General features: G+C 42.3%; 3 protein-coding genes across 4 annotated transcripts; 2 read left to right on the top strand and 1 right to left on the bottom strand.

Moving 5' to 3' along the window:
* The first annotated feature begins 8,708 nt into the window (after window positions 1-8,708).
* On the top strand, window positions 8,709-10,826 carry cryaa (crystallin, alpha A). Its single transcript, XM_015957839.3, has 3 exons — window positions 8,709-9,113; window positions 9,307-9,429; window positions 10,556-10,826. The coding sequence occupies exons 1-3, from the start codon at window positions 8,916-8,918 to the stop codon at window positions 10,763-10,765; spliced, it is 531 nt and encodes a 176-aa protein (XP_015813325.3). The 5' UTR covers window positions 8,709-8,915; the 3' UTR covers window positions 10,766-10,826.
* A 1,144-nt stretch (window positions 10,827-11,970) lies between these two features.
* hsf2bp (heat shock transcription factor 2 binding protein) lies at window positions 11,971-19,375 on the bottom strand. 2 transcript variants are annotated; one of them, XM_015957837.3, is made up of 9 exons: window positions 19,262-19,375; window positions 18,383-18,476; window positions 18,180-18,303; window positions 17,682-17,764; window positions 17,433-17,582; window positions 15,676-15,814; window positions 15,468-15,585; window positions 12,641-12,744; window positions 11,971-12,446 (listed from the first exon to the last, which is right to left on the bottom strand). In XM_015957837.3, exons 2-9 carry the CDS (start codon window positions 18,446-18,448, stop codon window positions 12,229-12,231), a joined length of 1,002 nt encoding a protein of 333 aa, XP_015813323.3. In that variant the 5' UTR covers window positions 18,449-18,476; window positions 19,262-19,375; the 3' UTR covers window positions 11,971-12,228. The 2 variants fall into 2 exon arrangements, with proteins under 2 accessions (XP_015813323.3, XP_015813322.3); XM_015957836.3 differs by lacking the exon at window positions 19,262-19,375 and adding an exon at window positions 18,667-18,981.
* On the top strand, window positions 19,149-24,412 carry ankrd10a (ankyrin repeat domain 10a). Its single transcript, XM_015957838.3, has 6 exons — window positions 19,149-19,423; window positions 20,172-20,324; window positions 20,559-20,650; window positions 21,964-22,142; window positions 22,914-22,979; window positions 23,057-24,412. The coding sequence occupies exons 1-6, from the start codon at window positions 19,238-19,240 to the stop codon at window positions 23,353-23,355; spliced, it is 975 nt and encodes a 324-aa protein (XP_015813324.3). The 5' UTR covers window positions 19,149-19,237; the 3' UTR covers window positions 23,356-24,412.
* The last annotated feature ends 196 nt before the right edge of the window (window positions 24,413-24,608 follow it).

The raw sequence follows: 24,608 nt of genomic DNA on the forward strand, positions 1-24,608 counted from the left end.
TGTTGTCAGCGTTTGTTCGTGCTCTAGTTGAGCTTTGTGTCTCTAGTCTTTGGTGCTCTGTGTGAGCTTACGGTGTCCTGTGTTCCAGGACTTTTGGATTTTTGGCTCACTGGCTGTGGATTTATTTTGTTTCGTCCTGCCAAATACAAGGATTTTTACTTTTTACCAACTCCTGCCTCTTGTCGTCTGGGTAATCTGCACTTTGGGTCCTAAACATCCCCGCAACATGACAATTGGTGGTTAAAACGGTGACCTTAACAAGTCAGTGGTGGTTACATTAGTGACCTTAATGAGCCACTAGCGGCTACAAAGGTGAGTTTAATTAGTTACTCTTTGATATAACAATGACCCAAATGAGCAAATGGCAGTTACAACATTGGCCATAACAAGTGGTGGTGGTTACAATGGGACCCTTATGAGCTATCGGTGGTCACCAAGGTGAGCTTACTAAGCCACTGGTGGTTACAAAAGTGATGCTAATAATCTTCTGACAAAAGCTTTAACTTGTTTTTTTTATTCTGAGTTTCTAATCCATTTCTACAGTTCATGTCACACTGGAGCATCTTAAGAGTAGAGTATTATAAAAGTAGGTCCTTTATTTATTACAGACATTATAGGAAATTTCAACTTCTAGAAGCTGCATTGTTGCCAATAAAAGTTCCTTTAGACAAGTCCTGTTTTCTGTTTTCTGCTCTCAATATCTGAGATGTGGACATAAACCTATTCTAACGACCGCGTGTTTTATTTACAACTATATTAAATATAAGTCAAATGCTGTCAGTTGTGAAGAATGTTTGGTACATTTCTTTAAAGCAGTGTGTTGTTAAAGTGATTGTTTACCTAATTGTCCGGTACTAAGCCAATATCTCAAGGATCTACTGATCCCTGTGGTCTCGTCTCTTTCTCATTTCACTGCACAACTAACAATATTGCCGTAATTTCTCCTGGGCACACTGATCATCTCCTCCACTCATCCTTTCTGCTTTGGAGTTGAAATTCTGGACTGACAGCAGCTCACAACTATGAGTGTATAGTATAACCATCATTACAATGACCATTCTCTGAAATCAGACCATAACCAGTAACACACCAGTGACTTTCTATCTCAAATCCTAGTAACACTTGCTAATATAATCTCAGACTTTTTCACATTTCTGCTGCTCTAGGTCTAAGATCTACCTAACCCCTAATGGCTCATGTAGTTTTGGTTTTCTGTGTTTAATCTACTTTAGAATTCCCAAAATGGTTGATCCATTCACTGCCTTTCTCTCAATTGTTGCATTGCCACCTCTCTTCCTGATTTTCAATTTCTTATTTGCAACAATAGTCTATAAGAGGTTAAAGCATTGGTGTTAGCTTGTGTTTAATTTGCTTCTGACTCCAACGACCAACAATTCACCATGACGATGAATGAAATGCAACATCCAACAGCCTAAAATCAGCCACAGACTCAGAAGCTATCCAAGAGGTGGTGTGACAGGAGCAGAGAAAATAGGGCAGAAAAAACTTCAGATAAAGAAATTACACACGCACAACTTAATTGGCTTTGTTCCAGTTTTTATGACGCCAAATGTGTCATGTGCAGGTTTCTAAAGTCACTTGTATCAGGAACTATGACCATTCCCTGAGGAATGACTGGGCATACAGAGGAACAGGGCAATTATCCAGCAGCACTTTCATATCTGCTTAGCTGCAGGACTCTGGAGTTTGAGAGAACTGGTTTGAACTTTGGTCATCTTCTAGTGACTTGGAGCTCCACACCTGTCACTTCCTAGTAACTGGCTGTGGTGGTTGAGAATTTTAAATGAACCTTAAATGTTGCATTCTGTCTTAGAGATTCTGACTGGAGAAAGAATACCTATCAGTGTTGTGTTACCTGTTGCAGATTAATGTCATAAAGATAGATCATTTGCATATTAGTAAGGAAGAGAGAGAGACAAATCACTCTGTCTGAAGCCCATTAAATTGAATTATTTAATTAAGACATTCAGTTGTCAGTCCTTGAGTCACTTGTTTCATTAGGAGGTGAAACCATCACTGGACTGGAGCATACAGGTGTTTGTGTAGCTTCCAATCAAACTAAGTAGGAGCAAACATATGGAGTCAATCAATCTACACAGAGACAGGTTATTATTTAGAACAGCTGATGGTCTCCACTCCAAGGACAGAGGTCAACCCTAGGAGAACATCTTGGAATTAAATGACTTATCAGACAAGACAAATTTGAGATATGTACCCATAATGCACAATGCTAGGGATGTCCCAATACAACCTTTTCACTTCCATTACGATACCAATATTGCAACCTTCAGTATTGACCAATACCGATATCAGCACCATTCATACATACTTTTTACCTATTTCATAGTGTGGAATGTATAAAAGCCTTGATCAACTGTTATTGCTCAGAGAACAAGAGCCAATAACAGTAAGTATGCTGTGCAAAAATGTGAACCTTAGCGGATTGCTTATATCGGAGATTTTTTATGCCGTCCGATATAATCCGATCTCCTGATGCACACAAGCTGTTTTAACAGACTTACTGATAAAATATAAATAAGATATGGACACAGATTTGAGTGATAATCTTTTAGCAAAATCATTTCTACTTTCTCTACAGCAGATAGAACCCAGAGAACCAGAGAGAAAAGCCACTGTGTGTGTGTGTGTCTGAAACATATTTTTGCCATTTCCCAAAGGCTCAGATATCTACACGTCAACTGTGCCTGGCTGTTCTGCATAATAACTCAAATTCACAATCTCAAGAGCAACAGATGAGGTGCAACCAGTTGGGGTTATATAATACACACAAATACTTAGAACCCCATAGGTGGTTTTACTAATTTTTCTGTATATTTGCATCATAAAAATACAATTTTAGGATATTTTTAATCAGGAGTGAAAGCTCAAAGATGCTTAAGTAACATGTGAAGCATAGATACAAAAATATTTATGGTTATGCTTAGACATAAACAGTCTAACCAGTCAGAAACGAGACGTTTAAAACCAGCTTTGTAAGCTAACAGTGCCACCTTGTGTACTTCTAGAATGTCTATAGAGCTGAGAGCAGACAGGAGGAGGAGTTGGAATGTTATCTTTTAAATTCCTGAAAGGATCCCTGATATGTAGCATATGAACAAATACAAGAATATTTTATAACAAATAGATGAAACACAATTTATCAACATGCATATAAGGCGGGTCACTCCACTACTACTGCACTTGCTCAGATTACTGATCATTGGTTAGAAGAAATAGATGATAAAAAGTTAGTTGGCACTATATTTTTAGATTTAAGTGCAGCTTTTGATGTGATTGATCATAAAATCTTATAAAAAAAATTAGAACGTTATAGATTTCAGTCATCCGCCATTAAGTGGACAGAAAGTTATTTAACGAATCGTAAATTCAACTTCTATTTTAATGACAGTTATTCTGAAACAGGTCAGTTAGATTGTGGAGTGACACAGGGCAGTTGTTTGGGCCCTCTTTTGTTTTCTATTTTTATTAATGACTTACCTTGGATTTTAAAACATGCAACCATGGCTATATATGCAGATGACACTACATTATTTGCATCAGCAAAAACAGAAGGCCAATTAAATTATATTTTTAAAAAGGAGTTGAATTTAGTTACACAATGGATTAGAATGAACAAACTAGAAATCAACGCAGAAAAAACTAAATGTATAATAGTTAGAAATAAATGAACACTACAGATGACACCTAGACTGCATTTGAAGCTAGGTAATATAGAGATAGAGCAGGTAGAAGAAGAAGAAAATATCATTTCTATAGTGCCTCTCAAGATAAAAATCACGAGGCGCTTCACAAAAACAAAAAAATGTTAAAATATAAAAAAGCATTTAGAAAATATTTAAAAATATATTTAAAATGAGCAAAAATAGGCAATTGGGATATAAAAGAAAATATGTTAAGAAAGAGAGAGAGTGAATAGGAAAGAGGGAAATCAGTGGATCCTGAGGAAGGTGGAATAGGTGGGGAGAGCAGAATAAAGAGAGAGTGGTGAAGAAGGTCATACAAAAGCCAGCTTGAACGTGACTCTTCAGCTGCTTTTTGAAGGAGACCACTGAGTCTACTGATCTCAGACTCAGGGGGAGAGAGTTCCAGAGTCTGGGGGCCACAGCAGCAAATGATCTGTCACCTTTGGTCTTTAGCCTGGTGCGCTGCACAACCAGTAGGCTTTGATCACTGGACCTCAGGGACCTGCTGGGGGTGTAGGGACAAAGAAGATCACCAATGTATGATGGTGCTTGTCCATGTAAGGCCCTATAGACCAGAACCAGGATCTTGAAATGAACCCTGAAGTTGACTGGCAGCCAGTGAAGCTGGAGAAGCGGGGTGATGTGGGTGTGTTTGGAGGATTTGGTCAGAAGCCGAGCACAGGCATTCTGAACCACCTGTAGACGGTTCAGGGAGGTTCTGCTCAGACACGTGAAAAGAGAGTCACAGTAGTCTAAGCGTGAGGAGATGAAGGAGTGGATAACTCTCAAGTTCAGAGCGAGACAGAATGGGACTCAGCTTAGCAATGTTCCTGAGATGGAAGAAGGAAGAGCGAACAAGAGAACTGACATGAGAATCCAGGGTGAGAGCTGGGTCAAAGGTCACGCCAAGATTCCTGACAGAAGGTTTGGTGTGAAAAGCAAGTCGACCAAGAGAGTCTCTGACTTTGGGAACCAGCTTGTCTGGGGCACAGATGAGGATCTCAGTCTTATCTTCATTCAGCTGCAGAAAGCTCCCAGCCATGCATGTTTTGATAGAGTCTAAGCAGGTGTGTAACAGCTGCAGCTTAGACCTCTCATGGGGCTTAAAGGAGAAGTACAGTTGGATGTCATCTGCATAAAGATGGTTGGAGATTCCTTTGAAGGAGCTCAGGATGTGCTGAAGAGGAAGCAGATAGAGGAGGAAGAGCAGAGGCCCCAGCACAGAACCTTGTGGGACACCATGGGTAAGAGAGGTGGTGGAGGACCTAAACTTGGAGACGGCCACAGAAAAGGAGCGCTCAGAAAGATAAGAGGAGAACCAATCCAGAGCAGATCCTGATAGGCCTACCCAGTCTCTCAGCCTCTCCAGTAGCAGGTGATGGTCAACCATGTCAAAGGCTGCAGTCAGGTCCAGCAGGACCAGAACAGAACAGTCCCCTGCATCACTGTGAGTCAGAAGGTCATTAGAGACCCTAAGAAGAGCTGTTTCAGTAGAATGAGCTCTACGAAAACCTGACTGGAAGCTATCATAGATGTTATGTTCATCAAGAGCAGCTGTGAGTTGTTTAGCCACAACCTTTTCCAAGATCTTGGAGATGAACGGAAGTTTAGAGATGGGTCTGAAGCTGCTATGGAGAGAGGGGTCGAGACTCGGTTTTTTAAGAAGCGGGTGGATTACAGCATTCTTAAAGTAAGCAGGGACCTGACCAGAAACCAGAGAAGCATTAATTATAGAGAGCACGCTGGGACCGATGGACTGAAAAGCACTTTTAAACAAAGATGATGGTAAGATGTCGAGGGGGCATATAGAGTGCCCTGATTGGCCCACAACGCAGATAAAGCTCTGTGATTTGTTCACTAAGTAGATAGAGCACTATGATTGGCCCACCATTATGGACCAATCACAGCTCTTTATGTGTTTGAAACCCCTCTAGAGAGCTGTGATTGGCCAGCCAGAATGCTGTTGGGGGCTGCAGAGGTTCCAGTGGAACGTTCCTAGACCAAACTTTGCAAAGCAAGAATTTGGTCTAGTTCATTAGGCTAAGGCAGCGGGGTAAAATCCTCTTGCTTGCCTGATCCACTCCTGGCGTGCATCTACTGAGATGTCGAGGCAGGCTTCTTCCATGGCTTGGAGGAGGTGAACACAGACACAAAGTTCTCTGTCGAACACTTTCCACCGCCAGTCCGAAAAAAATTCTTCTATCAGGTTTAGAAAGGGAGGGTATGCAGGCAAAATATGTTTGAAAACCTTGGGTTATTGGTAAACCATTCTTGAACCAGAGTGAAATGACACACATTTGGCTGGACTTGTTGCCCCACCTCCTTCACAGTCACACCATAGACAAGGACTTGGTCAACTACTAAAGTGGCTTGAATTTCATCTGAGAAAACTTGTCATCTTGCCCTGGCTCTTCCCCTTTCGTGTCACTGTCATCTTCGACCTCCTCCCCCTCCTCAACCCTGGTGTCCTAGACCTCCTCCTCCTCTTCCTCGACCCTGGTGTGCTAGACCTCCTTCTCCTTCTCATCCTCCTCCTCCACTTACTTCACCTCCTCTACCCTGGTGTCCTAGACCTCCTTCTCCTCCTCCTCTTCCATCTCTTTCACTCTGATGTCCAATACCTCCTCCTCCTCTTGGTTTGCACCTCTTTGGCTCCATTGTTTCAAACCTAAATGAGTGGACTTTGGCCCTCTTATCTATCCGTCACAGTTTCTGATTTGTTGTGTGTTAAATTGTGATGCCTGGTGTTTCCAGATGGTTAATTGTGTGCTAATTGAGCTCAAGCTGTGCTGACTTCAGTTAACATTATTGCCTGCTAATGCCTTCTAAATGACCACATTGTCTCAGCACTGAAAAATGTAGGGATTTGTGTCTAGAGGTTTGCAGTAACAGTTCACCAAATCTGACTCGTGTTAAAACAGGGGAATTGTGAGTATGGTTCAGAGAAATGAGTGTGCTTCTTGAAAAATGGCATTATTGTGTTGGAATTTGAGTTTAAAAGGTTGGTTATAATGTTTAAGCAATCAAGAAAAACTGTAAAAAGAAACACAATATACAACAAGGGCCAGGTAAGGTCCTTCAGATTTATTGGCCACGTCTAGATTTTCAGGCTTCTATTAAATTCCTTCATAAAATGTGCAATCATCATTTCAACAAGAAACATTAACTATGGCAAATATAGTTATTACAATTTTAGATTTCCTGGTAGCTGTTACTGAGTGGTGTTTTGAAAGTAGCACATATCATAAATTCTTCCCCTTCTTTTGTGCTTGTTAGATATTTGACAGATCAGTGGATTTTCTTCAGCAATTCCATTCTGTCAGGTTACCAAGGTGTTGGCCAAAACAGCTTTTCAGAGCTGTGGAAACACAGAGCACTCAGCCATTGTGTGTCCCATTGATAAAAACTCAGAATGCTGATTCTGCTGAACTGCAGCCAGTCTCGTTACGTTTATGTGCGGTCTGTAGCCGCTAACAGCCTCGAACCCAACAGTCTGCCCAAGCTGCCCCTAAAACATCCTAACCCTTACTGCCTGGTCCAGTTGCTCTTGGCCTGGGGATGCATGGTGCTGCTAAGCCCCGTGTGCTGGCTGACCAAAGCCCCATAATAATAATGCAGACAATGGGAAGCCAGAGGGGTTGGAGCCAGAGACATGGGAAACTTACTTTAGAGTTCACTCCCAATAATGCACAATAACGTGTTGCACAGTATTTTTGTGTTAAGGCATCTTGAAAGACACTACCCAGAAGGGCAATAGAACCAAATTAGTTCATGCTTAAAGACAATATTAAGTATCTTGTGTTACTTTTTTCTTAAAATTTAGCTGTTATGTTTACAATTTAATTAAAATAAGAATTGAATGACACTACCTTCCATTGTGCAATGAAGACTTTAGAAATTCACATGTGAATTTCTAGACTGAATGTCCAAGATGGCAGGTAGATGTGGTATCACTTTTGTCTCAGGTGTTACAGTGGCTACTTCACTCTTGTGTAAATCAATATGTATTCTCTGTCCAAACTTTAATGTCTACAAAAGAGTACCCCTTATTCTTGAGATGGACAACTTAGGAGATTTTAGGAGTTGGCTTTATGAACTGAGAAGAAGTCCCAACACTTCTCTTCCTGGGAAACTGGAGTAGGAAAGTCCAGTTCTTCTACAGGTGTCATCAACCCTTTTCCAAAGTGCTGGCTAATGGTATCATTTATGTTTCAGTTTTATTAATTTTGTTGTGTTTTACAGCAAAAATACTTCCTATTTTAACCCATCTGTCTAAAGAACGTTTAGCATTAATTTATTTTTTTGTAATTTCTTAGACGATTGCTTCACTGGACCTCATAGTGGCCTTTGTCTGATTTCCACCTCTTAGAAGAACAATCTGTCAATATTTTTCGTTTCGTATTTTCGCATTTGGTCGTTCCGAGGTCTGGCTGTACTGTCAATACTTTTACGTGAGTCTGTTCCAGATTGATATTCCTGGTGATATTTATTTTTCTCTTAGACACCTGAATACTCAAGAGATGAGTGCTTACTTTCCCCCATAGCTGTATGTTCTCATTAACTTTGTTTCGGTTGGTGTTGGCCCATTGATCCTTGGAAGCATTGTTTCTAAAGCCCACTGCGCCCAGCCAGACAGGCAGCACATTGCTGCAGTATTGTGCTCCTGACTGACTGACTGATTTGTGTGTTTGCTACATGAATTACCATTCAGGTAAACACACCCAGTGCCTTTAGTTAGCTTCCTGGCCTTTTTGTCCCTGCCATGCCCTATTCCACCCTCCTCTCCATCAAGCTAGGCTTGTTTTGGCAGCCCTGTTTGTATTTTGTGTGTGTGTGTGGGGGGGGGGGGGGGGGGGGCATTGGGTCGTTCCAAGGTCTGGCTGTAGAGGAGGTGTGCCCCCACCCCACCCCAAATCATCCCTGATTCTGCTGACAAGGCCCAACTCACCATGAGATAATGCCATTCCAGAGGGATCGTGGTTAAAGCCTCTCTTTCTAGCTATCAGGTATATAAAGAGGACTCAGCTGTGGAACTAAGAACCGTGGAATCATTCTTCCCTCACTGGTCATTTTTTTCTCCAAATCTTGCTTTATTTCCATCACTTGACCTTCTGGACTCTGAACTGAGCAGACATTTCTGCTAGACTGAGCCACACCCAGCACAACGAGATCAAACTATCTCCCGTTACTATGGATATTGCTATCCAACACCCCTGGTTCAGACGTGCCCTGGGCTCCTTCTATCCCGCCCGCCTCTTTGACCAGTTTTTTGGAGAGGGAATCTTTGACTACGACCTTTTCCCCTATGCTTCTTCTACTATCAGCCCCTATTACAGACATTCACTGTTCCGCAACATTTTGGATTCCTCCAACTCTGGCATATCTCAGGTAACAGCATTGTGAAGCTGACATCATGCTTACTAAGTGAAATCTTGGTCAATATTTGGTCAGTGAAGTGCTCATCTTTCATTTATTGCTGAGTAATGTGCTAGTTTTGAGTTTACCTACACTGAATCATAGTTTCTGCTGTGCTCCATACAGTATAACGTCATGAAATGATCTTACACTGTATGCCCCTCAGGTGAGGTCTGACCGGGACAAGTTTACAGTCTACCTGGACGTCAAGCACTTTTCTCCCGAGGAGCTCAGTGTGAAGGTGACTGAAGACTATGTGGAGATCCAGGGAAAGCATGGAGAAAGACAGGTAATGCTCCTCTTTTTCTTCTGAGATGTTTAGTGAGACCAACAGGTATTGAAGGATTTATGTAATGCTCTGGGTTACAATTCTCTGATTCATAACTGCACATGAAATAAATAACATACTAATAAACTGACATAAACAATAATACTGGGTAAAAATACCTAAATAGTACAAGCTACTTGTCACGTTTGCTAATTTTTATCATTTTTGTTTCAAGAAGCCAAAAATAAAAGTACAAATAAGTTCCTTTTAAATGTGAAAGTAACAGGTAAAGATCACTGATATCTAAAAGGCTGGATACTGTTGGATATCTCACAACAAAAGCCAATGATGTTGGTCTACACGTCACGGTTAGTTCGAATCTAGTCTATGCAACAAACATTTTAATTCAATATGATTCTGTTGTTTTCCAGTCCAGTACAATTGTCCCAGTACATCTTTCATATATGCAAATGTCAGAAATAAGATTATTCTATTCATTCAAATCTAAATTGTGCAATTTTGAAAGAAATGCCACTTGCACAAGAACTAGACTCAAATATGGCTAATGATAGTGCTCATTGAGGCAAAGTATTTTGGTTCAAATTAAAGTTAGCAAGACTATTTTTAACAGTGCTTGATTTAGTGAAGTCTAGTCCTGTTGGAAGAAACACAAAAACATGTTCTCATCCAGCTTAGGAGACTGAATTTACCCTAAAGCACATGCTGTGGTCAACTTTTCCTCCTGTGAACTAATAGATGTGCTCAGTAGGTGAGTGAGTGATGATGGTATGTTACAAGCTCATACTTTTTTTTTTTTTTTTGTAAAAGTAGATTTGTTTTAAGCACATTGCACACCTCTGGGATCATCCTACAAGCAACCTAATAGGCTTATACATGGTCGGGGTGGGTCTATTACCCCATTGCAAGATGTTCTCTTTGCTCTCCTAAACTGACAGTAGTTGAAATGTTCATATGTAGGCTCTCACTTTATGTGTTGATATTCTGTTTTTATTGTGTGTATCACTCGTAATGTATATGTGCTCATGGATCTGAATGCAAACAGAAGACCATATATCTAAAATCTGATTTTTTTCTTGGTTTGATCATATACCACCTGGACTGTCTTAACAATGGCATTGCTTTTCAGGATGACCATGGTTACATCGCTCGTGAGTTTCACCGCCGCTACCGCCTCCCCTCCAGTGTTGATCAATCAGCCATTACCTGCACCCTGTCAGCTGATGGCATGCTAACTCTGACCGGGCCCAAGGTCAGCGGAGGGAGTGAATCTGGTCGCAGTGATCGCAACATCCCTGTTACCCGTGATGACAAGCCCAATGCTGCCTCATCCTCCTAGAGTGTAACGGATTCTGATGTGATTAAGTTCCCAAACAATTTGATTCGTCTGGGATAACCCACAACAGAATTGTTCCTCTCCCTTTTCCGAAGAGGATATCTGCTTCCTCACTTTTACTTCTGTAGTTCCTTCTTAGTTGATGCTTACAGCAACTAGCTTCATCGCTATTGAGTCTAATAAAAGTCAGCTCATAAGATAATGGTCTTAAGTGAAATGACACATTGAGACTTTTTTACCGATTGTTACCTGAGAATACAGATGGCTGGGGATAAGTATTTAATCCCATATATTCCACCAGTAACATCCTCTGAGGCCCTGCTGACTATGACCCTTTTCTTTGTCTTCTATATAACTTGTAATGTAGCGTAGACCTTGTTCAGCGAATACCTGAACCCCGCTGAGAAGTTCATATTAAAGAAACCTACAATAAAGCTGTACACTTAAAACACTTTGTGGATTTAGTCATCTTTCATCTCAACATGTTTTAAAGACTGGTTTGGGGTAGTGAGGAGTTCTTCATTATTTTAATTTAGTTTTCTTTCTCAATTGGTTTTCTAATTCTTATATCCATACACAGAGTAGCTACGTTTTTTCTACCTTGTTTGTTGATTAAACTTTCAGCAAAAAGCAAGTTAGATAAATAATTGTTAGACTGTGTATGGATATAAAAATGTGAAAAAGAAGTGATGAATTATGTTAACTATTGATCAGTTACTTTTACTTTTATAAATAATCATCGTTGTTGACTATGTTATGCACCAGACACTACTTTTATGCTCATTTCCTTTAAGGTCCCACCACCACCTCGCTTGAAGCTGAGATGAGATACTTGCTCTGACTGGTGTCCACCAACATATTGGTAAAATCTTCACTTCGGTCCAATGTGTCCAAAGGACATTGCTCCTGAAGTCATTCAGAAGCAAATTCCTGCTATCAAGTAGTTTTTGAAACCAGAGGATTTCTCCTGCAACCCATCCAAACAAATATCCTTGTTCAGTCTCTTTCCAGTTGTCCTGCCATGAACTTTAACCTGGAAACTCAGGCCTGAGATGGAGCTCTTTTTTTCATTTCTCTGAGTACGGCAGTCTGAATTGGATGTCCACAAGGATTGGCTGTTGTCCTAAATGTTTTTTCAGACGATATCTTTCCACGCTGGCAACACAGAACAAACACAAAATCGACAAAGTTCCAACACGAAGCTATGAGAGTGTGAACATCATCTTTAATATTTTAAAATCTAACAGTATCACAACATTCGTATTAAAATAAAACACTTTAATAGCTAAGACACGAGTCTCTTCTTTTGTTGTCTTTGCAAAATATGAACATGTGTAGAGAGATATGTTCTCTTCACCATGGCAACACAGAAACCTAACATGAAGGGGCTCTAACTGGTAGAAGACCGGACCCGGTTCTGTTGACCTCACCAGGTCCAGAACCAGAAGTAATTAGATCAAGTCTGCTCATTGGGAGCGGTGTGCCAGCTGAAGGGCCTGCAGGTCCTCAAGAGTCTGCTGAGCTGTGGCTCTAAGGCTGGGCTGAACACTGGAAGTGAGCTGGCTGACGCGAGCCTGGAGCTCTGGATCCAGCAGAAAAGAGCCCAGGGGGAGCAGCATGTCCTCCTCTAGAAGCACTGACTGCAGGAGGCGCAGACAGTGGAGGCACACCTCCCAGTGTCCATCTGACAGATAAAAACCCTAATTTAGTCTGAAGCAGAGATCTAATACAAACCTACTGACTTTACCAATAAATATATGTTCAGGTGCTTATTTAAATAATATCAAACTGATGGAACACTTCCTGTTTTCAAACACATCAAATTTAACTGTTTATCTTGTTTTCATCACGTGGACGTGTGTAACAACGGCTCCTCACCTTCAAGCAGGGTCCAGATAAGCTGAACGAGTCGTTTGTTCTCACTGATGTACTTCAGTCCTCTAATGCTGATGCTGACATTATACAAGATCATCAGCATCAACCTGCAGCAAAGCCACAATATTACTCTGTGCCAACAGTAGAGGGGCTGCTACATGCATTAGTATGGTTTATTCAGAATAACACCAGGGACTAAAGCCGATATACACGAGTCACAGATTATAGTTAAGTTACTAAAGATATAGGTTCTAATAGTCAGGAAATACTTACAAGTGTTGTTGAAATGCATTTGAAGCTCGTTAAAATCATGTTAAACTGAAAACAGGGTGCATCTGCCAGGACTCTTTAGCTAATTAAACTAAATATATTATAAATATATAATACAGCCCAAAGGTTTGGACACACCTTCTCATTCAATGTGTTTTCTTTATTTTCATGACCATTTACATCAGTAGATTCTCACTGAAGGCATCAAAATTAATTGAACACATGTGGAGTTATGTACTTAACCAAAAAAGGTGAAATTACTGAAAACATGTTTTCTATTCTATTTTCTTCAAGATAGCCACCCTTTGCTCTGATTACTGCTTTGCACACTCTTGGCATTCTCTTAATGAGCTTCAAGATGTAGTCACCTGACATGGTTTTCCAACTATACATATATATATATATATATATATATATATATATATATATATATATATATATATATATATATATATATATATATATATATATATATATATATATATATATGGGGGTGATGGAACACTTCCTATGTATGTATGGATGGATGGATGGATGGATGGATGGATGTATGGATGGATGGAATTAAGAACACTTCATTTCAAGGACCACATTAGGATAAAACATGAGACAACTTTGTATTTGCTGTATTCTAGCTAGCAGCCAGCTAGACAGATTCATGGTTTCCTCATCATATCCACTTACCCTCTTTGTAAATGATTGAGAGCTTATCTTCTACAACCTTCCCATCAACATTTCAATCACTATATAAATATAATCCATTTTATTAACAGAATATAAAACCCAGTCTGACAACAGATTTGGCCTCTGGAGAACAACACTTGAGTCCGCTCACTGCCCTCTCCTCACACCTGAGAATAAATACTGTAACCAGGAAATTTTACCACTTAACCATTCAAACTGATCAATTATCCTGACAATTCCAACACATAAAAATCAATAATACAGAATCACAGTTAAGAAGAATAAGCTGCGGTTGTCACGGTCTGGGGTGGTTTCTCCTCACTAATCTGTGCTGAGCCTTTCTTCCTGCAGGTGGGCGTGTCAGGGAGTGGGACAAGCTGCAGATCATCAGCCTGCCAGGAATATTTAAGCGACTGAGAGATGTCTTCATTTGCTGGATGATTAGCTCAACCTGGGTACCAGATAATCACAGCCTCTGTTTTCGTGATAACTAGTTTAAGACTTAGAATTTCAGCTCAGCCTTCGGAATGTTTTATTCCCACTCTCTCTCTCCTTTTGCAGACTTCTACCAACACCAACAACTGAACGCCTCTGACCTGGACTCAGATACTCACCACTTCATCTCTCAGTCCATCCCTGGCTTCCCCACTCTCCACTGCCCACCCTCAGCTCCTTGGATCTTCAGCACCATAAGTGCTCAGCTCCCTCAGCCCTTGTGTACAGGTTTACCCCCGTGGATCTTGTCTCACGTAAGCACCCCATACCGGACCTCCTCGCCTCACGAGCCTCCGCTTCTTCCTAACCATAAGTCCCCAAACTCCGTTATCCATCAGGATCCGAAAGGACCACATCTAACACCTTTGTCTCTAGATCATCCCGCCCATATCCCGGCTTTGGAAAACCCAGCAGGACTTTCTGCTGTGCCTTTAGTTCAACCTTTTTCTAATAAAATATTGTTTGTTTAATTCCTCCCTGATCTTGTGGACTGATTCTGTATGTAATGGGTTAGGCTTCTACCGCACAATATGACAGCGGTGTCCCACAGGGCTCAGTATTAGGACCTGGCTATCTGTTGTGTGACAGAAAGTTAAAAGCTGATAAATTGGATTTCACTAAATGATTTATAGAGCAACAAGCTGGGAGAAGATGGAAACTACAGAGGAATGTATCCGTAGTATGTTCTGGACAGCATTTACCTTTAAAAGGGATTGTTGCCCTTTCAAACACCAGTGTTTCACTGCTGCCACACAAATGACTTAAATGAATGAGTGATTAACAGGAGGTGATGTTAATCAGTTGCGTTGAAGCAGAGACATGGAAATCATGCAGGTCAGTGGGCCCTGAGAGGGTTGAGAAACACTGGTCTAGATTTCTGGGCTAGATCGTTGTAACAACAAACAGATTTGCAGAATGGAATTTCGTTTGTGCTCCTATAGCTTATGAGAGTACCATAAACATCATGTTACTGTACATTTATCATCTGTAATTCAAAATAAATTGTGATTCCAAGGCCCTGAATAGATTTAAACTATTATATGTAAAATGCTAATTAGGTGTAACTTATGAAGTATTTGGGATTTTTGATCCCTGTCTTGGTAATTGTTGTGTACATTGTTGAACTGCGTATACAAAAGCATCAGCTTCAGTCACTAAATGAACATGTGTGTTTTCTGATTGTCTAAATTTTAATTGACGCTATATATATATATATATATATATATATATATATATATATATATATATATATATATATATATATATATATGTATATATATATATATGTCTCTGAGTCGATGCTGTAAAAAAGTAGGCCTAAACTAGGTGACATGGGTGTGTCAGGACCAGTGCAAGTGTGTAATGCCACAGTCACACTCACACTTTGAGTTTGGGGTAGACACCAGGCTTCATCACCTCGAGCAGCATCATCAGAGTATCCAGTAAGACGTGTCCTGAGATGGACAGGAAGTCCCGCCCACATGTCACTGCTGCTATGTCTGATGGATGACAAATAAGAAGTTAGAAGAAGCCAGGTGACACCATGAAAAATGTGCCCAGGTGAGTGGTGAGAGTGTAAAGTAGCTCACTGGTGATAGTTCCAACCAGACCCAACACAAACTGATGCTCATGGGAGTTAAGGTCTTCAGCTTTAATCTCATCGTCCAGAGACTTGACAAAGCTCTCCAAAGTCTGAGCAGCTACCAACAGGAAGGGCTGTAGCTTCCCCTGCACCATCAAAACACACACATGACCTTATAACTACTATGAACACCAATCAGTCGAAACCACTGACCCCACTGAGTCATGGACTCCTCTGGAACCCTGAAGGTCTGCTGTGGTTGAGCACCAAGCTGCGAGACTGGGACTTTTGGTTAAACAATCACACCTTTTGTTCTGGAACCAGTTTATGGAGTCCACCCTTGAAGGGGTCAACTGAGTCAGCTCCAATTCAGTCTAGGACTCTCAAGAGTTACTCTGTTGTCCCGGTGACGATGATCAACCCAATCGTCCACCAAAAGCTGTGTTCACTGATGTAGTTCAGTCTTTAAACACTGAGGGTCAAATAGGGCTGTAGCGACGCATCGATGACGTCGACGGCTCGATTAATAAAATTTGTCGACGTCAGATCCGGAAGTCGACGCACCGCGCCCACTTCTTGCATCCCCAGGAGTTTGTAAATAGAGGAGGAATCTGCCTGTTTTTCCTCTAGTTCGCCCTCTTCTCCGCCTTCACTAACATCTCCGCCAAATACCGAAGACCCGGAACAATGTCCGTCCACTACTAGATTATTTTCCTGTTTTGCCCGCCTTCGTCTCCCGGCAACGGACAACAACTTCCGGGGTCAGATGCGCTGCTTCGTCTCTACCGCAGATGTAGAAAATCACTGGGAGCGTTTCTCCCTTCATAAAGGAGCTTCTTTCGGACATCAGGAGAGCTGTTTTGGTGGTGGCAGTCTCTTCTCCGTGCTGGTCTGTTTGCTGCTGGGTGTTTTTGGTTTATTTAAACTTGGTAACTTGAACTTAACGTTGGTAAAGCTACTGTTAGCATTTTCGCTAACAGCTTCTTGCTTTTGGATCAGCTGTTATGTTTTGGTTTAGAGTTCATCTTTTTTGTGGTGCAGATCTCCCTTTTATTACATTTAGAGTGTTGTGGGTTTTCGGTTTAGTTTAAAATATCACCTTGAGTTTGGTTTAACCACCCAGTTTAGAGTTTGGATCCCTACTTATTTGTACTTTGTTTTAATTCCCCACAGGCAGAATTAGTTTTATTATTCCCAACCTGTGGATGGAAAGATTTATGATTTTTGTTGTTGTAAATAAACCTGATCATCATTTTAACTTTTAAATCCCGTTATTGTCCCTTCCTTTTTGCGCACGAGCCAAACTCCCCAGGAAGAGTCGTAACACCACTCCCCTCCCGCACATAAGTGACCAAAACAAAGCAGCATGGAGACACTCCATCTTCTACCACCTCTCAGGCAGCAGCCTGCACTCCCAAGATCTACACGTCATCACAACATAACCAACCGCAACACAATAAAAGCAGTGTTATACAAAATGGAAGGCCCGTAGTGTTTATCCTCTCAGTAAGAATTTATCAATTTTTTTGATGAATTTATTTGAGATTTTCTGATTTTTGTTAATTGTGCAATAGAAAAATAATCATTAGATTAATTTTCTAAATAGTCATTAGAATAGTCGATTATTCGATAAAATAATCGTCAGAATAATCGTTTTAAAAATAATCGTTTACCCCCAGCCCTAGGGTCAAATGACATTTGTAGACCCATTCAGTGGTGTAGACCAGTGTTTCCCAACCCTCCGCCGACTTGTGGAGGACTCACATCAGCTAGCCAGAGGGTGACGGTGTCCTCCCTAGAAGAGCAGCTCCACAGTAAACTGCAGGCAGCAGATCCAATGGAAGAGCAGAAGTCTGCCTGCTGCTGCAGCTCAACTCCACTCTGCCACAGCTGGTCCCGCAGCAGCAGCTTCTCCTACAGGTGGTCAGAAACATCATCTGTACCAGACAAGACAACATCACCTCTGACAGGTGGTAAAAACACACATTGTGTGTGACAACAACCACACCTCACCTCTCTCTCCTTCTGACATTCAGTTTGTGCTGCATCCAGCCTGGACTGAAGATGCAAACAGTCCTGCTGCAGCTGCTCCTTCTCTGCACGCACGCACGCACACACACACACACACACACACACACACACACACACACACACACACACACACACCTCTAATAACCTCACATTATCAACATCAATGTGCCCCTGGGCAGCTGTGGCTAAACTGTAGCACATCACCAGTGTGTGGAAGGATGAATGTTTCACTGTAGTGTAAAGTGCATTAGAATCCTCTGACTCAGAAAGGTGCTCTAGAGGTGAAGATCATTCACCATCAATAATAATAAAACATGTAAACACAGCAGCGCATTTCACAACAGCAGGAGTTAATATCCATTTTGGGTGATTTAATCTAGAAAAAAATGCTGCCTGTTATTGTTGTTCAAGACATAAATGCAGATTCAGACTCCTGAAGTGACTTCCTGGACAACTTGGGTAAGTTTCTAGGTGGCGTACTTGTTTCTGCTCCCCGAGCTTTGTGCAGATCTCTGTTCAGAACTTTGGGGAGGAACTCTCTGAGCTGCATGACTTCTGTGGTTAGTTTCTCCAGATCCCTTTTCCTCACTCTGACAAAAACATCCTGGGATGGAAATAACAGCAGCAGAATGTATATCTGAGTCTCTGTATTTAAAATAGTAGTTTATCTTTACACCTCATACCTTTCCTTTGTGCTCAAGCAATTTCCCACCAAATAACGCTGATATTTTCTGTTCCTGCTTCTCCATTTGGCCGGTTCCAACCTGTTAGGATTGTCTAAAGCAGAAACAAAATGATTTGTTCCAGATTAACAAATAAATAGCTAGCACACCTCTATTGTAGCAGCAAATTAGAGGAAAAGTCACAACAAAGAAAAATAAATTGGAGTTATTTGCGTCAACTATGACATTTACTTATAAAAATAACGCTAAAAAACAATGTTCCTGATTTAAACTTTAGTAGTTACCTCACTGGTCCAGTACTACTAGCCTAAAACTAGCAAAGGAAAAGGCGCGAAATCCAAAAATCCAGTCCGCGTTTTCAGATTCTCCACACGTGCGGTGAGCGATGGCGGTGAAGCTTATGCCCCATTCAATGGACATCGGAATAATAATACTTACGTAAAAAATCACGTCATTTCCACCCTAAATGCTTTTTATCCATAAGGTGAATAAAGGTTTTCTGTGTTCCTGTGCCGTTTAAAACAAAAACTCGTCAAAAATGGTGCGTTTTACCTAGTTTGGAGAATGTTTAACTAAAATGCCTAGAACACATTTTACAAGATAAAAAAATAATACAAGACATGATATAAAAGTGGTGTAGTTGTTTGAACTAAGGTCAAATTTATGTTTGACAAATATGATTTTCATAATTGACCCTAAAATCGGACCACATTTTGGAATTAATTCGATTGTCCACTGTCGAGGTGAACATCCCGAGTTTCCTGTTGCCTTTGACCGCAGCATCATCCACCTTTCTTTTGTGTTTGAAACTGTCCTCTGAGACCAGAAGTTCGGTGGAGAATCTGCTGTTCTCTTATGTCTGTAGGAGTGGGGGCCGACCTGTGTGGGGATGAGGTGTTCTTCAGCCGGTTTCCGGTCCACCGAGCCTGTCGGGATGGAGACCTGGACGCTTTGATGTCTCTGTCAAAACGGACTCATCTGAATGCTGAGGACTCCTGCTACGGATGGACTCCTATTCACTGGGCTGCTCACTACGGACAGGTAACCGCTCACTTACGTTAGCTAAAGGAACACTGACCCCAGGTCCACCTGGGATTAAAAACACTAGAATATTAATTTTTAACTTCCGTCACAGAAGCCTTTTGCTCTGTAACTAGTTTTTACTACTCTATGGTGGTGCACTTAACAGCTACGACTTGAAAATAGTTTTAGATCGTTTTATTATTAAAATAAAACCTACTGTTTATTCCCTAACACTGTTATGTCTAGTTGTTAAAATGTTACAGTTCAATAAAGTTTTCTCAAAAGATAAAAAAATATATAAACCGGCGTAAGTTCTGATTGGTCATCACAAAGCCAATCACAGCGTAGGCGGCAAAGTGAAACCAGGAAATGACTTTCCGGCAGTTTAGAACGTTCATTTTTTAATATATTTTCAAGAATTTCGTCAAATGTAAACACAGTAAATGTTGGTGTAATGTTAAAAGCTAATGATGTTAGCCACAAATGTTTTGCAGAAGCACATTTTAACATTCTGAGATTTAAAAAAAAACGTTCAAACCCAAAGAACAAACACTTTCCCAATTGAACCAGTTGTTAGTTCAAACCATGGTTCAAACGTGAAAATTAAATATTTTGGACATTTTTATGGTGTTTCTATGTTAAAGGGTATAACTGGTTGTATTAATCTAGTTTTCTGAACAACCCCATTTGTAAAAACTGTCATATGGGACTGACAAGCTAAAGGCTAGTCTAAACGTGTTTGCTGTCTGATGTTGTGTGTGAACAGCTGGAGTGTGTGGTGTACCTGGTGCAGATGGGCTGTAAGGTGAACACGGCGACCAGCCGCTTCAAACAAACACCGACACACACCGCAGCGTTGGGAGGTCACCCTCACTGTGTAGTGTGGCTGACTCAGGCGGGGGCTGACATCAACAAGCAGGTCAGTGTGCCGGTACGGGGCTCAGGTGTTAGACGAAAGCACACAGCAGCTTGAGTTTCATTAATTACACTGATGTTTATATAAGTTTACAGCTGATCAGACACCAGCTAGATGAGTGGAGAGCATCAGAGCAGGATCAGATATGAGCAATAAATCACAGTCCTGCTGAACCTATCCTCAGTGTTAATCACACACACACACACACAAGTAACGTGATAAACTTTTTGTTTACAGGACTTGGTTGGTGAGGCTCCCATTCACAAGGCGGCTCGATCAGGCAGCCTGGAGTGTATCCAGGTTCTGCTGATCGCCGGAGCAGAACCACAGTAAGTGAGTTCAGGGTCCAGACAACAGACGGGCCGTCCTACAGAGAGTGAGATAGGGACTTTCAAATCCAATCAGCTGAAGAAGTCAGCAAAAAAAATGAAAAGTAGTTGTTGGCTCTGAGCTGTTTGGGTGGATGTATTTCCCACCTGGTTGGACTGAAGCAGCTGTGTCCTTCATTCCTTTGAAACAATCTTTTATAAAGAGCTTCTCAAGATAAGGTGCTTCGCAAGAACAAGAACAACAATAAAAAAAAGATTTAAAAAATATCATCAAAAAGAGAAAAATAAGACATCGTGGTTAAAAAGTGTGCAGAAAGGGAGAGAGAACATGAATAAAAAGAGGAAATCAGTGGATCCTGGGAAAGGTGGAATAGGTGGGGAGAGCAGAATAAGGAGAGGTGATGAAGGTCACGCAAAAGCCAGCCTGAACAGGTGAGTTTTCAGCTGCTTTTTAAAGGAGACCACTGATCTCAGGCTCAGGGGGGAGAGGTCCAGAGTCTGGGGGCCACAGCAGCAAATGATCTGTCACCTTTGACCTTTAGCCTGGTGCTGCACAAACAGTAGGCTTTGATCACTGGACCTCAGGGACCTGCTGGGGGTGTAGGAACTTAGAAGATCATCAATGTAAGATGGTGCTTGTCCATGTAAGGCCCTAAAGATCAGAACCAGGATCTTGAAATGAACCCTGAAGTTAGAGAATCACTTCCTGTTGACCCGTGGTTTGGTACCACCTTGGTGTTGTCAGGTGTTTTCACCTTTTATGAATCTGAAAAGAAGAGATCTAACTATCTGTAGAGGCCACACAACTCCAGCTCCTTCATCAGAGTCAGCCGCTGTCAGAACAGCTGTGCCACAGCGCCCCCTGCAGTCTACAACTAGCAGGCTAAGTCTGAGCTAACACTGTAATGTCGGTAACCTCAGGGTGATGGTGGATTTGGACCTGAAGCAGATTATCAGTTATTTAAATATTTTTTCTGTTGGACTCCAGATTTTTTTGAAATGAACTTTGACCCCTCTCACATTAGTGTCCAGCCATTAGCGACATCTTGGTCATGTTTTTCTTAATCCCCTGCCCATTGGGACCGGGATCCGATGCTTGAGATCAGATCTGGACCAGATGCTTCTCTTCCAGGTGGTGCCGTTCCTCCTCGTTAACACACACCAGTATGCTCCAGAGCAGAATTTTGCTGTAAAGGCAGACCTTTCACGGTCTATAATGGACCATAGAATAGTTTTATATTCAGCCCTGCTGATTGGTCCGGACCATCCTGCTCGTGTTCTTCAACACAAGTGTTGTTTGCCCCCTGGTCTAGTTTGAGGAACGCCAGCGGACAGACGGCAGCAGACCTCGCCCATGCTCACGGCTTCCACGACTGCTTCTGCTTCATCTCCAACACGCCGACACACAGGGAGGGGGCGCCGCTCAGCAGGAAGAGGACGCTGCCCACCAAGGAAGCCTGCAACTTCATGAAGAAAGCCAGGAGAGCTGAGGGTGAGCAAACATCCTGAGAATCAGAACGCCCCTCAGCCAGAGCGAGTTGTCCAGTAATCGGAAGGTTGCAGGTTCGATCCGGGTTCCAACCAGAGAATTCTGCCGTTGTGTCCTTGGGCAAGACACTTTCCGCCTTTCCTGCTGGTGGTGGTCAGAGGGACCGGTGGCGCCAGTGCTCGGCAGCCTCGCCTCTGGCAGTGCACCTCGGGGCAGCTGTGGCTACATCGTAGCTCATCACCACCAAGCATGTGAATGGGTGAATGGCTGATTGTGTTGTGAAGCGCCATGGGGAGGTTGTAGAACCCTAAGATGGCGCTATACAAATACAGACCATTTAACTTTTTCTTTACCAGAGCTTCAGCAGCCACCGGCTGATCAGCTTCATGAGGTTTGCAAACACCAGAGCTTGTGGTTCCGATGTTGAACCAAACAGGAAGGAAGTTCTGGTTCATCTCAGACTGACAGTCTCACTACCTGATTTCTGTTTCTATGGAAACGTGATCTCCATCAGTTGTCCTCTGATTAGTCCTCCTCGTCCACGTAGGAACGCAGCAACATCTAAACCTCACATGAAGCTCAAACGTCAGCTGAGGATTATGGGTAGAGGACAAACTACCGACTAACTTTATTTCTCTCACAGGAGAGTCATTTCCTGCAGCCCTTCACAACAAGTCTTAGATACAGAGGTTTTCCAAACATCTAGCAGCAGAACGTTCTGTTAATGGGTTCCACTAATGGAAGGTTTTGTCTCCATCTTTGAAACTCCTCCAGTGTTGGAGCAGCAGGTGGTGCAGAGCAGCTCAGGCGAGGAGGAGGAGAACATGGACCTCAGCTCAGGTGGGTTCTCAAATTCTTTTGGATTTTGTTAGTCTAACGGAGTTAAAAGAAACAAGGACATGTTTTTGTTTGAGTAGATGACATCACCAGAGCTGGACTCCACCACAGCCCGTCCTCTGGTCACAACAAATGCCCCTCCTCCCCGCCCTCGCCTCCGCCCACTTCAGCAGAAATGTGCGGCTCGCTGCACCTGAGCAGCAGCCCGGGCAGGTCCGGGTCCCACCAGCTGAGGGGCGTGGACTGTGGGGACTTCCTGCTTTATGGACACTACCATGGCTTTGGAGACACAGCGGAGGACCTGAGCGACAGTTGTGAGTTCCAAACTGAGGGCGGCTACAAGCAACCTGGCCACGCCCACCTCTACCTCGGCTCATAGGACTGATGCTTCCTCCAGTCACCCCCAGATTCTTCACTGCAACACGTGATCTTCATCATGGTTCTCCAGATCAGAGACTGGCTCATTCACAGTTAAATGGTCTTCATCAGACGTCCTGAAGGTCTTTCAAAGACCTTTTGGGACATTAGCGTCGTTTTGTGGTATTTTCAGTCAGTCATTCCCCATTTCTGGGAAATGGTTTTGATTTTGCTTTTAAGGAACTCTGACCAATTTAACTCAAGGGATGAGCCAGTGTGAAATATAAATTTTATTAAGTTATATCAGAAAGATGACTAAATAAAAACTATAGTAGTGTTTCTGCACCAACAAGAAGATAACCAATCTGGTCCCGTTTCATGAAAAACCGATGTTCAGTCTGGAGAACCAATGATCCAGACCACTTCAGTGGTCATGAAGAACACGAAGGCACCGTGTATGAACTGTACTGGGAGGTGGGGGTCTGATTCCTGAATGGGAGCTAGACCAGAGTCAGCTATGATGTCATCATCTTGCTGTAGATGGTCCTAGACAATCCAGACCAGCAGGGTGGGGTAGGGTTCAGGTATTTAAAGTCCTTTCACTTCGTCGGAGTAGGTGGAGTTTGAACCCCCACCCAATAGAGGACATTCAAAGCTGAGTTTTTTTTTTATATAAGTAGAGATGATTCCAGAAGCAGATCACTACAGGCACTAGTGGAGCAGAGTTCTTCTAAACCAAGGGCTGCTTCTCTGGTTGGTGTCCTTCCTGCTCCACCTTTACTCTGCTTTGCACTACCGAGGGCCGCCATGTTGGGTTGTCCTCCACATAAATAAGGTTCTCCGTCCGTTAGCGAGAGGAACAAACCTGCACTGAGACGGCCCACAGCAGCCCTCGCTCTACCAAAGGGACTGTAGATAGTTTAGTACGGTGCTGATGTGGGTGTGTTCGGTCCGAGCTGTGCACCAGCCTGCCTTACAGCAGCACGCCAGGGTCAGAGGTCACCGCTGCCCTTTCAACGACCGTTTTCTACTGTCTCCTGGTTTTCTTAATAAAAACCTTTTTCACTTTTGCAAACAAACGTCTGCTTTTTCATTCGGTGTTTTTGGATGCCGTGACTTGTCCAAGGCTGGGTCATGGAGGGGACAGAACCCAGTGATCTGTCCCACAGGGGCACCCATAGTGCTTCAGGGCTAGAGATGCTCCATCAGGTGGGCTTTATTCAGAGTATAAAATGTTTGGTAAAATTTAAAACTGAACTTTAAAAACACAGTTCT

The sequence above is a fragment of the Nothobranchius furzeri genome, chromosome 3 (genome assembly GCF_043380555.1).
Source record: "Nothobranchius furzeri strain GRZ-AD chromosome 3, NfurGRZ-RIMD1, whole genome shotgun sequence".
Lineage (NCBI taxonomy): Eukaryota > Metazoa > Chordata > Actinopteri > Cyprinodontiformes > Nothobranchiidae > Nothobranchius > Nothobranchius furzeri.